The 14,892-nt window shown below is 38.0% G+C and overlaps 1 protein-coding gene and 1 pseudogene across 2 annotated transcripts in view; both read right to left on the reverse strand.

The window, feature by feature from the left end:
• ZRANB3 (zinc finger RANBP2-type containing 3) overlaps positions 1-14,892 on the reverse strand; it is a 324,584-nt gene that overhangs the window by 128,517 nt on the left and 181,175 nt on the right. For both annotated transcript variants that reach the window (XM_043573283.1, XM_043573282.1), the window contains exon 4: positions 3,094-3,272. In XM_043573283.1, the coding sequence (XP_043429218.1) occupies positions 3,094-3,272 (179 nt within the window). The remainder of the gene's footprint in view (positions 1-3,093; positions 3,273-14,892) is intronic.
• On the reverse strand, positions 127-470 carry LOC122479365 (annotated as a pseudogene).

Below are 14,892 nucleotides of genomic sequence, written 5' to 3' on the forward strand. Positions count from 1 at the left end.
ACGAGGGGTTGGAACGCACAAACCACAAGATCATGACCTGAGCCAAAGTTGTATGTTTAACTGACTGAGCCACCCAGGTGCCCCTCTAGAAAACAGTTTTTCTTCAGTCCTTAAGGACCTGGCCCCTCACATGGGCTTTGGTAGTGGTTGCGAGGTAGCACCTGCAGGTCTAAATCAGGGTGAGGGTGTTCATTCCATCTATGCATCACCAGAGCAATTCCTGACCACCTTGCTGTGTATGGCACAGCTCACACAGTAATGTAGTTTCATGTATAGCTTGGGAAGCACACAGTCATTGAAGATACTCACTTTGGGAACATCCTCAACAGTGGTGGCCTCTACTATGTGCTGAATAATGAACTTCTTGATGGCCTTGTCCTTGGGAATGCAACAGGCACAGGTGATGCAACAAACAGGCTGCATGTGGCTGTGGCCCCTTTTGGCCTATTATTCCTTCTTTCCTTGGTCATCTTGGAAGTGAGGACCTGAGACAGGATGGACCACTGTGTTTTCATTTTTTCTCTCCAAGTAAATTTTGATTTCTTCTTTGATTTGGTTCACGCATTCATTATTTAGTAGCATGTTATTTAACCACCATGTATTTGTGTTGCTTCCAGACTGTTGTGGTGGATTTCTAGTTTTATAACATGGTGGTCAGAAAAGATACATGATATAATTTGGATCTTTTTCAATTTGTTGAGATTTGTTTTGTGGCCTAATATGTGATCTATTTTAAGAATGTTCCAAATACACTTGAAAACAAATGTGTATTAAGCTGTTTGAGGATGGAATGTTCTGAATGTATCTGTTAAATCCATCTAGTCCAGTGTGTCATTCAAAGCCACTGTTTTCTTGTTGATTTTCTGTTTGGATGATCTATTCACTGATGTAAGTGAGGTGTTAAACTCCTCTACTATAGTCATATTACTATCGAGTACTTCCTTTAAATTTGTTAATAATTGCTTTATTATTTGGGTATTCTCATGTTGGATGCATAAATATTTACAACACTTACATTTTTTTCTTAATGTCAACTACGTTTTAAGCCCTGGGTAAATCTAGTTAATATAGAGACTTAGGATGTTCTTGTTATAATCAAACACCAGAAAAGCTGACAGAAGAAAAGCATAGGGTTAATATTACTAACTAACTTAGGCATACTGAGAACCATATACAAAAAACAAGAGCTTGAAAGTCCACTGCAGAACATTTCAGGCATAATTGGCATATGCCCAAAGGAGTTACATGTATTTGTGGTAAATGCATGTTGCTAGATGTTCGTATACATTTAAAGCTATTTCTTTAAGTACTTGGAAGACAATGGTAAGTTTTTCTTTTCCTAAACTGAGATCCTCCAGAAAAGTTATACTCTGGGTTGTAATACATTCTAACAGATACCAAATGTTATCCAAATAAAAATATTGGCCTCTATTTAATTGCTAAACAGTATTTCCTAAATAATAAGCAAAACTAGATGACCTAAATATTATAAAAGATGAGAGAAGATATATATTTTAAGAAAATTAAATATAAACTTTTAAATAAACTATAGCTAACAAAATGTGCATACAAAGGCCTACATTCTCTAAATCCTTACGTTGTAAATTTTATGCAGTTTTATTGGACAAGAGGAAATTTAAAATTATTACCAAAATTTTACTTTGACCATGAAAATACTGTCCAAATTTCCTTAGGTCCATAAAGACATATTTTATAGACTTAATAGTTCAAAAGTCAAAAGAGAAAAAGCCTCCAACTATTTTGTTAGGACATTCACAAAGGCCAATTTCATTGTTACAAATAGTCTTTATGTTAACAATCCTAGAGAAAACAACACAGTACAATAATACCATAATTTTAAAAAATCTAAGTATTAACATTTCTTTCTTTTTTTTTTTTTTAACATTTATTTATTTTTGAGACAGAGAGAGACAGAGCATGAACAAGGGAGGGTCAGAGAGAGAGGGAGACACAGAATCTGAAACAAGCTCCAGGCTCTGAGCAGTCAGCACAGAGCCTGACGCGGGGCTCGAACTCACAGACCGTGAGATGGTGACCTGAGCTGAAGTCGGACGCTTAACTGACTGAGCCACCCAGGCGCCCCAACAGACATTTATTTCAAATATATATACTACCTGTTATTTGAGGGTCAGAAATTGGTTATTTTGAACTTTTAGAAATGTGATAATTTGTGTAATTCACTTATAAATACAATGTAATAAATCATCAATATACAAATAGATTGGTTTATCCCCATGGCTAGAAAACAAATGAAAAAAAGAAAACAAAAAACCTAAGTAGTTACATTATGATTTATTTTCGAGGAGAAACTTGAAATAATCTCAAAACAAATATTTTCAATTAGAAAGTATTAAAATTATAAATTAATGTAATAAAGAAAATAAAACTGGTAAATACTCATTTTGAGTGACATATAAAACTTGCATATCAACCAAGAATTTGGAAAGCAAAATCTACCATTGCTGCAGACAATAAAAGCTCATAAACTTCAAATTAATCATTGAAAAGTTGTGAAATGTATTTTTGAACCCCAAAATAGTGAGTTTTAAGTATATTTAAAGTATATATAAAGTAGATATATTACATAAGTCTCTCAAAGTACACCTATTTACATTTACTTTAAAAATACACCAAAAAGGAATTTATTTATTTAAATTTTTTTTTAATGTTTATTTATTTTTGAGACAGAGAGAGACAGAGCATGAACGGGGGAGGGGCAGAGAGAGAGGGAGACACAGAATCTGAAATAGGCTCCAGGCTCTGAGCTGTCAGCCCAGAGCCCAATGCGGGGCTCGAACTCACGGACCGTGAGATCATGACCTGAGGCGAAGTCGGACGCTCAACCGACTGAGCCACCCAGGCAGCCCCCAAAAAGGAATTTAAAGCATTAAGTATACTGCTGGGTTTTAGATAAATCATACAGATTTTAAAATGTAAAGTAAAATTCTCCACTCTACTCTCTTAGTTCTAAATTATGGCTAATAGGTTACACATCATTCTAAACATTAGCATTTACTAATTACATGTGAGAAGGCTTTTTTTCCCCCTTAAAGATTAAAAAGTTGTTCTTACCCAATATCAGTTTTATTCTGAATAACATTGATGTCCTCTGGACTTAGCTCTGGGATCCATTTCTCCATTTCTTCTGTCCAAGGGTATCTCAGAGATGAAGGGACCACTATTAAAAGCGGCCATTCCTCCTTATAGAAGTAAGCAATTGCAATTGCCTGGATTGTCTTTCCTAGACCCATCTACATTAAAAATAAATAAAAAATACATAAATACATAAGTACATAAATAAATGCTGACATATTTTAAATGAAAATACTTATCAAATATTTACTTAAGAGTCATCAAAATAATTTTCTGATGTAAAATCAATTGGATTACATGGTTAAAAGCTCATGATTATGATGACCTTTAAAATTCATTAAGCAAACTATTATTTTCCAATCATTTGTGACTGGACTTAGAGACAAAATAACCTGTAATTTAAAATATTAGTTATACTTAATTCATATAACTTAATTTTAGAAATATTTATGTGAGCATTTGTAAGTTCTCTTGGCACAAGAGTAAATGCCTTACTATACATCACAATACCATGCTATTTTAAAGCTAGAAGAAGGCATAAAATATGCACACTTTACCAAAAAAAGTAAGAACAGAGAGGTTAAATTATCTGTTCAACTTAACAGGTAGTTAACTGGATGCAAAATAGTATGAGAACCCAGGTCTCTGGTGTCTTTGCATTTGTGTTTTCACACTTACATTATAATGCCCCATTTTTAAGCAGTAGTCATTTAAAAAGAAGCTACTAAATGAATGTTTTTAGTGGTTTTGTTCATAATACCCAGAATATGAAGACAACCCAAATGTACTTAAATGGGTGCATGGATGAAAATCATGGTATATCCATGTAATAGAATACCATTTATCAATAAAAAAGGAGCAAACTATTGCTATACACAACAACATGAGTGAAACCCAAACACACTTTGCTAAATGAAAGAAGCCAAGCCCAAAAGCCACAAACCGTGTGATTCCATGTTTAGGTCATCCAGAGAAACACAAAACAGTAGAGACAGAAAACACATCAGAGTCTAGGGATGGAAGGAGGAGGGCAGCATGAAGGAATCTTGGGGAATGATGTTCTGTGTTTTTTTTTTAATTTTTTTTTTAATCTTTATTTTTGAGAGAGAGACAGAGCAGGGGAGGAACAAAGAGAGAGGGAGATGCAGAATCCAAAGCAGGCTCCAGGCTCTGAGCTGTCAGCACAGAGCCCAATGCGGGGCTCGAACCCATGAACCGTGAGATCAAGACCTCAGCCGAAGTCGGACGCTTAATCCACTGAGCCACCCAGGCACCCCAATGTTCTGTATTGGTTGTGGGAGCACTTATATGTCTGTATACATTTGTCAACTTAAAGAATTATACGTGTAAAAAGGATGAATTTACCTAACAGTGTGAATTATACCACAACAACACTGCCTTTTTAGAAAAAGTAGTTATTATTGTGAACCATAAGAGAAGGACAAAAAGACCTAAGTCCTTCTGACGTGACTATTCAAAGAGAAAAAAGACACAAATACCTAAAACAGTTAACTTACACTACTAAGTTTTAAATGCTGAGCAAAATTGGGGCGCCTGGGTGGCTCAGTCGGTTGGGCGGCCGACTTCGGCTCAGGTCATGATCTCGCGGTCTGTGAGTTCAAGCCCTGCGTTGGGCTCTGTGCTGACAGCTCAGAGCCTGGAGCCTGTTTCAGATTCTGTGTCTCCCTCTCTCTGACCCACCCCCGTTCATGCTCTGTCTCTCTCTGTCTCAAAAATAAATAAACGTTAAAAAAAAAAAAATTTTAAATGCTGAGCAAAATTAAAGAGGAAAAGATAAAAAGGAAGTTTGGACTTTTAGCAAGTCTCCACTAAGAAAATCTTGTTTTGTTTATGTATTTTTCGCTTAACTACTGCTATTAACAACAACAAAAAAGAAATCCTAGAATATTCAAGCAAGTTTATATTTATATCAATCACACTCGAAAAGAAAACTAGTGTGAATTACTTAGGAAAATGTTCTTGTGACTGGAATAAAGACTGTCAAAGGGAGACAAGGTAAATGAAACATAGGAAGTGACTTTGTTTTTGTCCTGGTGTTCAGATATTTGAACGTAAAAGCAAATTAATGAAAAATAAAAATCAAGATTGTTCAATTCTGTGGGACAAGCAAAACCCAGGTAGAGAAAAATTAGGAAAGAAGGTTAATGAAAAGATTTTAGTGCAAGAGCAATAATATTAGCTAACATTTCAAAGTTCTGAGGCAAATAACATTCAAGAATAGATCCAAAGCTAAGTCTAAAAGCTTTTAATGTACACAAATAACCTAAGTGTCCATCAGTGGTTGAACTGAAAAGTTGTGGTATTTATATACAATGGAATATTATTCAGTCTTGAGAAAGAAGAAAACTCTGCCATTTGACACAACCTGGGTGGAAGGCAAGGACATTATGCTAATTGAAATAATCCAGACAGAGAACGATAAATAAAGCATGGTAACACTTATACATAGAATCTTTGGGGGAAAAAAAAGAAAAGAAAAAAAAAGAAAGCACCAAACTCATATTAACAGAGTAAAAAAAGTGGTTGCCAGGACTAAGGGACAGGGAAGATAGGGAGAGGCTGGGAAAAGGGTACAAACTTTCAGATAGAAGATGAATAAGGTCTGAGAACCTGAGGTAAAGCATTGTGACAATGGTTGATAATACAGTGCTTATGACTGAGGGTTGGTGGGACGGTGGAACTCAGATGTTGTCACAAAACAAAACAAAAAACAAAACAAAACAAAACAAAACACCAGAAAAGTGTAGATATGTGAGATGCTGATGTGTTAAATATATGCGGGGGAATCCTTTTACAATGTATACATCTGTCAGGTTACCATAATGTAATTTACATGTCTTGAAACTTGTTTTTCTGTTATACCTCAATAAATCTAAAAATTTTAAAAAATACTGGATATATAAGCTTTTAATATTGAAACAAAATCCAGTTGCAGATAAAAATTCTTTCTTATCTACTGTTTGAAGAATAAAATTCATGTTAAGGTAGGCAGGGTTTGGTAACAGGTTAAAATAACATAGGAATGTAGACACACTCACAAAGATACATATTTTATTACAAAATTGGGGTGACTGGGTGGCTCAGTTCGTTAAGCGTTTGACTTCAGCTCAGGTCATGATCTTGTGGTTGGTGAGTTCAAGCCCTGCATAGGGCTCTGTGCTGCTAGCTCAGAGCCTGCAGCCTGCTTTGGATTCTGTGTCTTCCTTTCTCTCTACCCCTCCCCTGCTTGTTCTGTCTCTCAAAAAATGAATAAACATCAAGAAAAAAATTTTTTTAACAAAATTAAAGCATTTTACAAGCTAATATTCGATATCTCTTTCTAAGGAATAGCATACAATCCCAACCTTTAGGCCTACGTAGCCAAATTTAAGATTTATCCGACGGTAGCAGACCTAATCCTAAGAGAAATAAATAACTTTTATATTACTTAGTTTTATAAACCCAAACCAAAGAGCAATTATGCACCAACATCTGGTATAATGACTGGTATGTTTTCTTGTTCTCAAAGGCCCTCCAATACTCATAGCTGAACCAACTTAAACATCCCTGGATTCTGAGATCAATATGGCTTCAAGGCAGCAGTAATTTACAAATTACTGATGTTTCCTGGCTTGGGGTCATTGGTATTGCTGCTTATACCTAACGATGACAAAGGCGTACATTTCCAGGAAATGAGCCATGGCCAATTCTGTGTGTATGGACCATACCACTAAGTAACTCTATGCTACAGCTATGGTTACCTGGTTTTGCTTTCTACAGTGGGTTCACAGACCATTTTCTTAATTTAAACTTCTTTGGAAGTAAGGGTCTGTTTGCTACAGTAACTTTCTGGGAAGTAGGATTCTTTGGGACTCCAGATTTTATACTGGATCTTTACCTTCTACTTGCTGATTAATTTCCTTGGTGCCTTTCTACGTGGACCTTTTCACACTTCATGTAGTGTGACTTTGCCTATGTTAGCCTTCAAGGTACCTATTAATGAGCCACATAACTAAATTTCCTAATATTGTCTGCTACTAACATAGGGACACAGATCTTCAATAGGGATATGTGGGGAAAAAATTGAAACAATAGATAGAAAAAAACACAGTTGGGGAGAGAGAAGTTATGAACTGAGAAAGGGGAAGAGAGAGGAAACTAGCATAAATACAGGAAAGGATAAGAATACTTCTGATGTATGGAAAAGCTAAGCTAATTAGAAGTATGAATTTTTTTTAATCTCCTGGTTCCCTAATCTTGTTTTCTTGTATATTTGCTATTATATTACACCAACTGAATAAATTCTTAATTCCAGATATGTTATTTTTCAGCTCTAAAGTGGTCAGCAGACTCTCTTAAAATTTAGTATTTTTAGATTCTTTTTAATAGATTAAATTCTCCATTGAAAATTTTCATCTTTTCATTTCTGTTGTCCACAACTTCCTTGAGTTTCTTGAATAGTCAATGCTATTTTAAAATCTCCTTCTGATAACATCAACATATGATCACCTGTGGATTGTATTCCTAATTTTTTTTTGGTACTGTTTTCTTAGCACTCCTTTTATTTTTCATTGGATTCCAGAAATTAATTGTGAAGAAGCTAGAGAAGCTTTAGATGATAAATTCACCCAGGTGGAAATTAGGTTAAGTTTTCTTTAGCCAAGGCACATTGAGTACCAGCAGATACCTCATTCCCTTGAAGTCTTGGTTTTAGGTTTTGTAAGAACAGTTTATTTCAGTTTTGTTCTTATTACTAGGGTATGGTCTTTACTACTAGGGGGTGTACTTCTGGAGGTCACCATAAGCCCAGGCAGTGTATTTACCAAGATTCTTCCACCTTGACAAGGCACAACTCTGATCTGTCTCCTGAGTACCACAATAATGCTGAAATCTCTGCCTTATTCTTTCTCCTCCAACTACAAATTTCTGCTGGGTATTCTGGAGTGGCATCCTGTTGAAGTACACTTTAGGGGATGGCTAGTGTGTGAGGGTAACATGTATGCAGATTTCTTGGGTCTTTCTCTCAAGTTACCTCCTCTCTGGGATTTTTCTCTTCATGTCCCAATGGTTCAATGCATACTGAGACCCAGAAAGAGCTAGACCGAGTAGTCTCTGATAGAAAACAGGTGTAAGCAGCCTGTTTCAACTATGTGGCATCTGGCTTTAAGAAGAGAAAGAACTGAACATACCTCTAGCAATAGATCTAGGCAGCTGAAGAATAGAAAACCAGTTTGGGGAGCTATGAGTGTACTATTTCATCAAGTTTAGGAAATTCTAAATATTTTCTTACTGTTCCCAGCTATCTTATCACATGATTTCTTAATAAAGAATTATGACTGCCTTTTAAGAACTATTAAATTTTAAGAAAGTATCAATTAAGAAATAAGGAACCATTTTAAAAAGAACGGTTCCCAAACCAACGAGTTTTAAGTATAAGAAATGATGGGGCACATGGGTGTCTCAGTCAGTTAAGCATCCCACTCTTGATTTCACTCAGGTCATGATCTCATAGTTTGTGGAATCGAGCCCTGCATCAGACTCTGCACTGACAACATGGAACATGCTTGGGATTCTCTATCCCTCCCCATTCATGATGTCTCTCTCTCTCTCTCAAAATAAACAAATAAACATTAAAAAAAATGGAAGGATTAATTTAGCTAAGGAGATAATGTGCTGAATACAAAAATAAACAATGGAAGCAAAGTAAGGTGTATAATAAAGAGTCTGATTCCATTTTTAATGTTTGAATGCTGGCATCATCATTCTTAATATCCAAAACAAGTTTTGAATAGAAGAGTCCATCCTGCCTCCTCAGGGTGACCACAAGAACAGGAAAGCGATTTCTCAATACATGTTAATAAACTGACATTTTAATTTACAGAAAAATTTTCCTTGAGCTTTATTGCCTTGAGTAAAATATCTTAGGTTCTGATCAACTTGTAATCACTGAAAAGAATGTATTTCTGAATCTGCATAGTTAGACATGGCATACCTATGCCATTAGATGATTTACCTAAAAAATGAGGCTCTAAATAGTTTTTATCTGGTTACTTTTCTAGGTAAAAATCTCAAATCTTCTACTGAGCATCTCTTTCCTTTTTTTTTTTTTTTCAACGTTTATTTATTTTTGGGACAGAAAGAGACAGAGCATGAACGGGGGAGGGGCAGAGAGAGAGGGAGACACAGAATCGGAAACAGGCTCCAGGCTCTGAGCCATCAGCCTAGAGCCTGATGTGGGGCTCAAACTCACGTACGGCGAGATCGTGACCTGGCTGAAGTCGGACGCCTAACCGACTGCGCCACCCAGGCGCCCCATCTCTTTACTTTAAAGAGAGTGTAGTTGGGGTGCCTGGATGGCTCAGTTGGTTGAGTGTCCGACTTCATCTCAGGTCATGATCTCACAGTTTGTGAGTTCAAGCCCTGCGTTGGGTTCTGTGCTAACAGCTTGGAGCCAGGAGTCTTCTTTGGATTCTGTGTTTCTCTCCCTCTCTTTGTCCCTCTTCTGCTCACATTCTGTCTTTCTCTCAAAATAAATAAACATAAAAACAAATAAAGATCATAGAGTTAAATAACTAAAGGTTATTTCTGGAAATTGGGATATTTATTAACATGGATGAAATTAGACAGTTGCTAATGTTATTCCATAGGTTTTTGCTATTGGTTGTTCCTCTTATAGACACAATCCAGTAGAAAATAAAATTTGATGGGACATCCTCAAATAAAACACAATTCAAACTAAAAAGTATAAGTATATTACTATAATCTCATCCTCCCATTAAGGAAAGAGTGGATCTCATACTCTAGGAAAACTGAGCTCTAGATAAAATTTGTACATAGGAAAATAATTGTTGGAACAATTTTTTGCTATATATATATATATATATATATATAAATTTTTAAATGTACTTACATTTCAAGCATTTTCCAAAGAATTTATAGTAGTGTAACATTCCATCATAAAACCAATAACACACTCAAAGAATTTGGATATACAGAAGTAACTATACTCAGTAAGTGGTTCAAACCCTTTGGCTCTCACTATAAAAGAATCTGTTAGGGTGAATGGTCCAATGTTTCAAGAAAATTAAGTCTATATCATCTATTAAGAATCAAAGCCAGAATCGGCAAGATGGCCGCTTAGGAGGACGCTGGGCTCACCGCATGTCCTGCTGATCACTTAGATTCCATCTACACCTGCCTAAATAACCCAGAAAACCGCCAGAGGATTAGCAGAACAGAGTCGCCGGAGCCAAACGCACGAGAGGCCCACGGAAGAGGGTAGGAAGGGCGGCGAGGCGGTGTGCGCTCCACGGACTGGCGGGAGGGAGCCGGGGCGGAGGGGCGGCTCGCCGGCCAAGCAGAGCCCCCGAGTCTGGCTTGCAAAAGCGGAGGGGCCTGACGGACTGTGTTCCCACAACAAGCGCGACTTAGCGTCTGGGAGGTCATAAGTTAACAGCTCTGCTCGGAAAGCGGGAAGGCTGGAGGACAAAGGGAGGGAGAGCTGCTGAGCCCCCGGATGACAGAGCTCAGTTTGGTGGGGAACAAAGGCGCTCGCCAGCGCCATCTCCTCCGCCCATCCCCCAGCCAAAATCCCAAAGAGAACCAGTTCCTGCCAGGGAACTTGCTCGCTCCGCGCAAACACCCAACTCTGCGCTTCTGCGGAGCCAAACCTCCGGCAGCGGATCTGACTCCCTCCCGCTGCCACAGGGCCCCTCCTGAAGTGGATCACCTAAGGAGAAGCGATCTAAGCCTGCCCCTCCTGCCCCCGAGCACCTTGCCTACCCACCCCAGCTAATACGCCAGATCCCCAGCATCACAAGCCTGGCAGGGTGCAAGTAGCCCAGACGAGCCACGCCACCCCACAGTGAATCCCGCCCCTAGGAGAAGGGAAGAGAAGGCACACACCAGTCTGACTGTGGCCCCAGCGGTGGGCTGGGGGCAGACATCAGGTCTGACTGCGGCCCCGCCCACCAACTCCAGTTATATACCACAGCACAGGGGAAGTGCCCTGCAGGTCCTCACCACGCCAGGGACTATCCAAAATGACCAAGCGGAAGAATTCCCCTCAGAAGAATCTCCAGGAAATAACAACAGCTAATGAGCTGATCAAAAAGGATTTAAGTAATATAACAGAAAGTGAATTTAGAATAATAGTCATAAAATTAATCGCTGGGCTTGAAAACAGTATACAGGACAGCAGAGAATCTCTTGCTACAGAGATCAAGGGACTAAGGAACAGTCACGAGGAGCTGAAAAACACTTTGAACGAAATGCATAACAAAATGGAAACCACCACAGCTCGGCTTGAAGAGGCAGAGGAGAGAATAGGGGAACTAGAAGATAAAGTTATGGAAAAAGAGGAAGCTGAGAAAAAGAGAGATAAAAAAATCCAGGAGTATGAGGGGAAAATTAGAGAACTAAGTGATACACTAAAAAGAAATAATATATGCATAATTGGTATCCCAGAGGAGGAAGAGAGAGGGAAAGGTGCTGAAGGGGTACTTGAAGAAATAATAGCTGAGAACTTCCCTGAACTGGGGAAGGAAAAAGGCATTGAAATCCAAGAGGCACAGAGAACTCCCTTCAGACGTAACTTGAATCGATCTTCTGCACGACATATCATAGTGAAACTGGCAAAATACAAGGATAAAGAGAAAATTCTGAAAGCAGCAAGGGGTAAACGTGCCCTCACATATAAAGGGAGACCTATAAGACTCGTGACTGATCTCTCTTTTGAAACTGGGCAGGCCAGAAAGAGTTGGCACGAGATTTTCAGGGTGCTAGACAGAAAAAATATGCAGCCAAGAATCCTTTATCCAGCAAGTCTGTCATTTAGAATAGAAGGAGAGATAAAGGTCTTCCCAAACAAACAAAAACTGAAGGAATTTGTCACCACTAAACCAGCCCTACAAGAGATCCTAAGGGGGACCCTGTGAGACAAAGTCCCAGAGACATCACTACAAGCATAAAACATACAGACATCACAATGACTCTAAACCCGTATCTTTCTATGATAACACTGAATGTAAATGGATTAAATGCACCAACCAAAAGACATAGGGTATCAGAATGGATAAAAAAACAAGACCCATCTATTTGCTGTCTACAAGAGACTCATTTTAGACCTGAGGACACCTTTAGATTGAGAGTGAGGGGATGGAGAACTATTTATCATGCGACTGGAAGCCAAAAGAAAGCTGGAGTAGCCATACTTATATCAGACAAACTAGACTTTAAATTAAAGGCTGTAACAAGAGATGAAGAAGGACATTATATAATAGTTACAGGGTCTATCCATCAGGAAGAGCTAACAATTATAAATGTCTATGCGCCGAATACCGGAGCCCCCAAATATATAAAACAATTACTCATAAACATAAGCAACCTTATTTATAAGAATGTGGTAATTGCAGGGGACTTTAACACCCCACTTACAGAAATGGATAGATCATCTAGACACATGGTCAATAAAGAAACAAGGGCCCTGAATGAGACATTGGATCAGATGGACTTGACAGATATATTTAGAACTCTGCATCCCAAAGCAACAGAATATACTTTCTTCTCGAGTGCACATGGAACATTCTCCAAGATAGATCATATACTGGGTCACAAAACAGCCCTTCATAAGTTTACAAGAATTGAAATTATACCATGCATACTTTCAGACCACAATGCTATGAAGCTTGAAATCAACCACAGAAAAAAGTCTGGAAAACCTCCAAAAGCATGGAGGTTAAAGAACACCCTACTAACGAATGAGTGGGTCAACCAGGCAATTAGAGAAGACATTTAAAAATATATGGAAACAAACGAAAATGAAAATACAACAATCCAAACGCTTTGGGACGCAGCAAAGGCAGTCCTGAGAGGAAAATACATTGCAATCCAGGCCTATCTCAAGAAACAAGAAAGATCCCAAATACAAAATCTAACAGCACACCTAAAGGAAATAGAAGCAGAACACCAAAGGCAGCCTAAACCCAGCAGAAGTAGAGAAATAATGAAGATCAGAGCAGAAATAAACAATATAGAATCTAAAAAAACTGTAGAGCAGATCAACGAAACCAAGAGTTGGTTTTTTGAAAAAATAAACAAAATTGACAAACCTCTAGCCAGGCTTCTCAAAAAGAAAAGGGAGATGACCCAAATAGATAAAATCATGAATGAAAATGGAATTATTACAACCAATCCCTCAGAGATACAAGCAATTATCAGGGAATACTATGAAAAATTATATGCCAACAAAGTGGACAACCTGGAAGAAATGGACGAATTCCTGAACACCCACACGCTTCCAAAACTCAATCAGGAGGAAATAGAAAGCTTGAACAGACCCATAACCAGCGAAGAAATTGAATCGGTTATCAAAAATCTCCCAACAAATAAGAGTCCAGGACCAGATGGCTTCCCAGGGGAGTTCTACCAGACGTTTAAAGCAGAGATAATACCTATCCTTCTCAAGCTATTCCACGAAATAGAAAGGGAAGGAAAACTCCCAGACTCATTCTATGAAGCCAGTATTACTTTGATTCCTAAACCAGACAGAGACCCAGTAAAAAAAGAGAACTACAGGCCAATATCCCTGATGAATATGGATGCAAAAATTCTCAATAAGATACTAGCAAATCGAATTCAACGGCATATAAAAAGAATTATTCACCATGATCAAGTGGGATTCATTCCTGGGATGCAGGGCTGGTTCAACATTCGCAAATCAATCAACGTGATACATCACATTAACAAAAAAAGAGAGAAGAACCATATGATCCTGTCAATCGATGCAGAAAAGGCCTTCGACAAAATCCAGCACCCTTTCTTAATAAAAACCCTTGAGAAAGTCGGGATAGAAGGAACATACTTAAAGATCATAAAAGCCATTTATGAAAAGCCCACAGCTAACATCATCCTCAACGGGGAAAAACAGAGCTTTTTCCCTGAGATCAGGAACACGACAGGGATGCCCACTCTCACTGCCGTTGTTTAACATAGTGCTGGAAGTTCTAGCATCAGCAATCAGACAACAAAAGGAAATCAAAGGCATCCAAATTGGCAAAGATGAAGTCAAGCTTTTGCTTTTTGCAGATGACATGATATTATACATGGAAAATCCGACAGACTCCACCAAAAGTCTGCTAGAACTGATACAGGAATTCAGCAAAGTTGCAGGATACAAAATCAACGTACAGAAATCAGTTGCATTCTTATACACTAACAATGAAGCAACAGAAAGACAAATAAAGAAACTGATCCCATTCACAATTGCACCAAGAAGCATAAAATACCTAGGAATAAATCTAACCAAAGATGTAAAGGATCTGTATGCTGAAAACTATAGAAAGCTTCTGAAGGAAATTGAAGAAGATTTAAAGAAATGGAAAGACATTCCCTGCTCATGGATTGGAAAAATACATATTGTCAAAAGGTCAATCCTACCCAAACCTATCTACACATTCAATGCAATCCCAATCAAAATTGCACCAGCATTCTTCTCCAAACTAGAACAAGCAATCCTAAAATTCATATGGAACCACAAAGGGCCCCGAATAGCCAAAGGAATTTTGAAGAAGAAGACCAAAGCAGGAGGCATCACAATCCCAGACTTTAGCCTCTACTACAAAGCTGTCATCATCAAGACAGCATGGTATTGGCACAAAAACATACACATAGACCAATGGAATAGAATAGAAACCCCAGAACTAGACCCACAAACGTATGGCCAACTCATCTTTGACAAAGCAGGAAAGAACATCCAATGGAAAAAAGACAGCCTCTTTA

Source organism: Prionailurus bengalensis, chromosome C1, assembly GCF_016509475.1.
Source record: "Prionailurus bengalensis isolate Pbe53 chromosome C1, Fcat_Pben_1.1_paternal_pri, whole genome shotgun sequence".
Taxonomy (NCBI): Eukaryota; Metazoa; Chordata; class Mammalia; order Carnivora; family Felidae; genus Prionailurus; species Prionailurus bengalensis.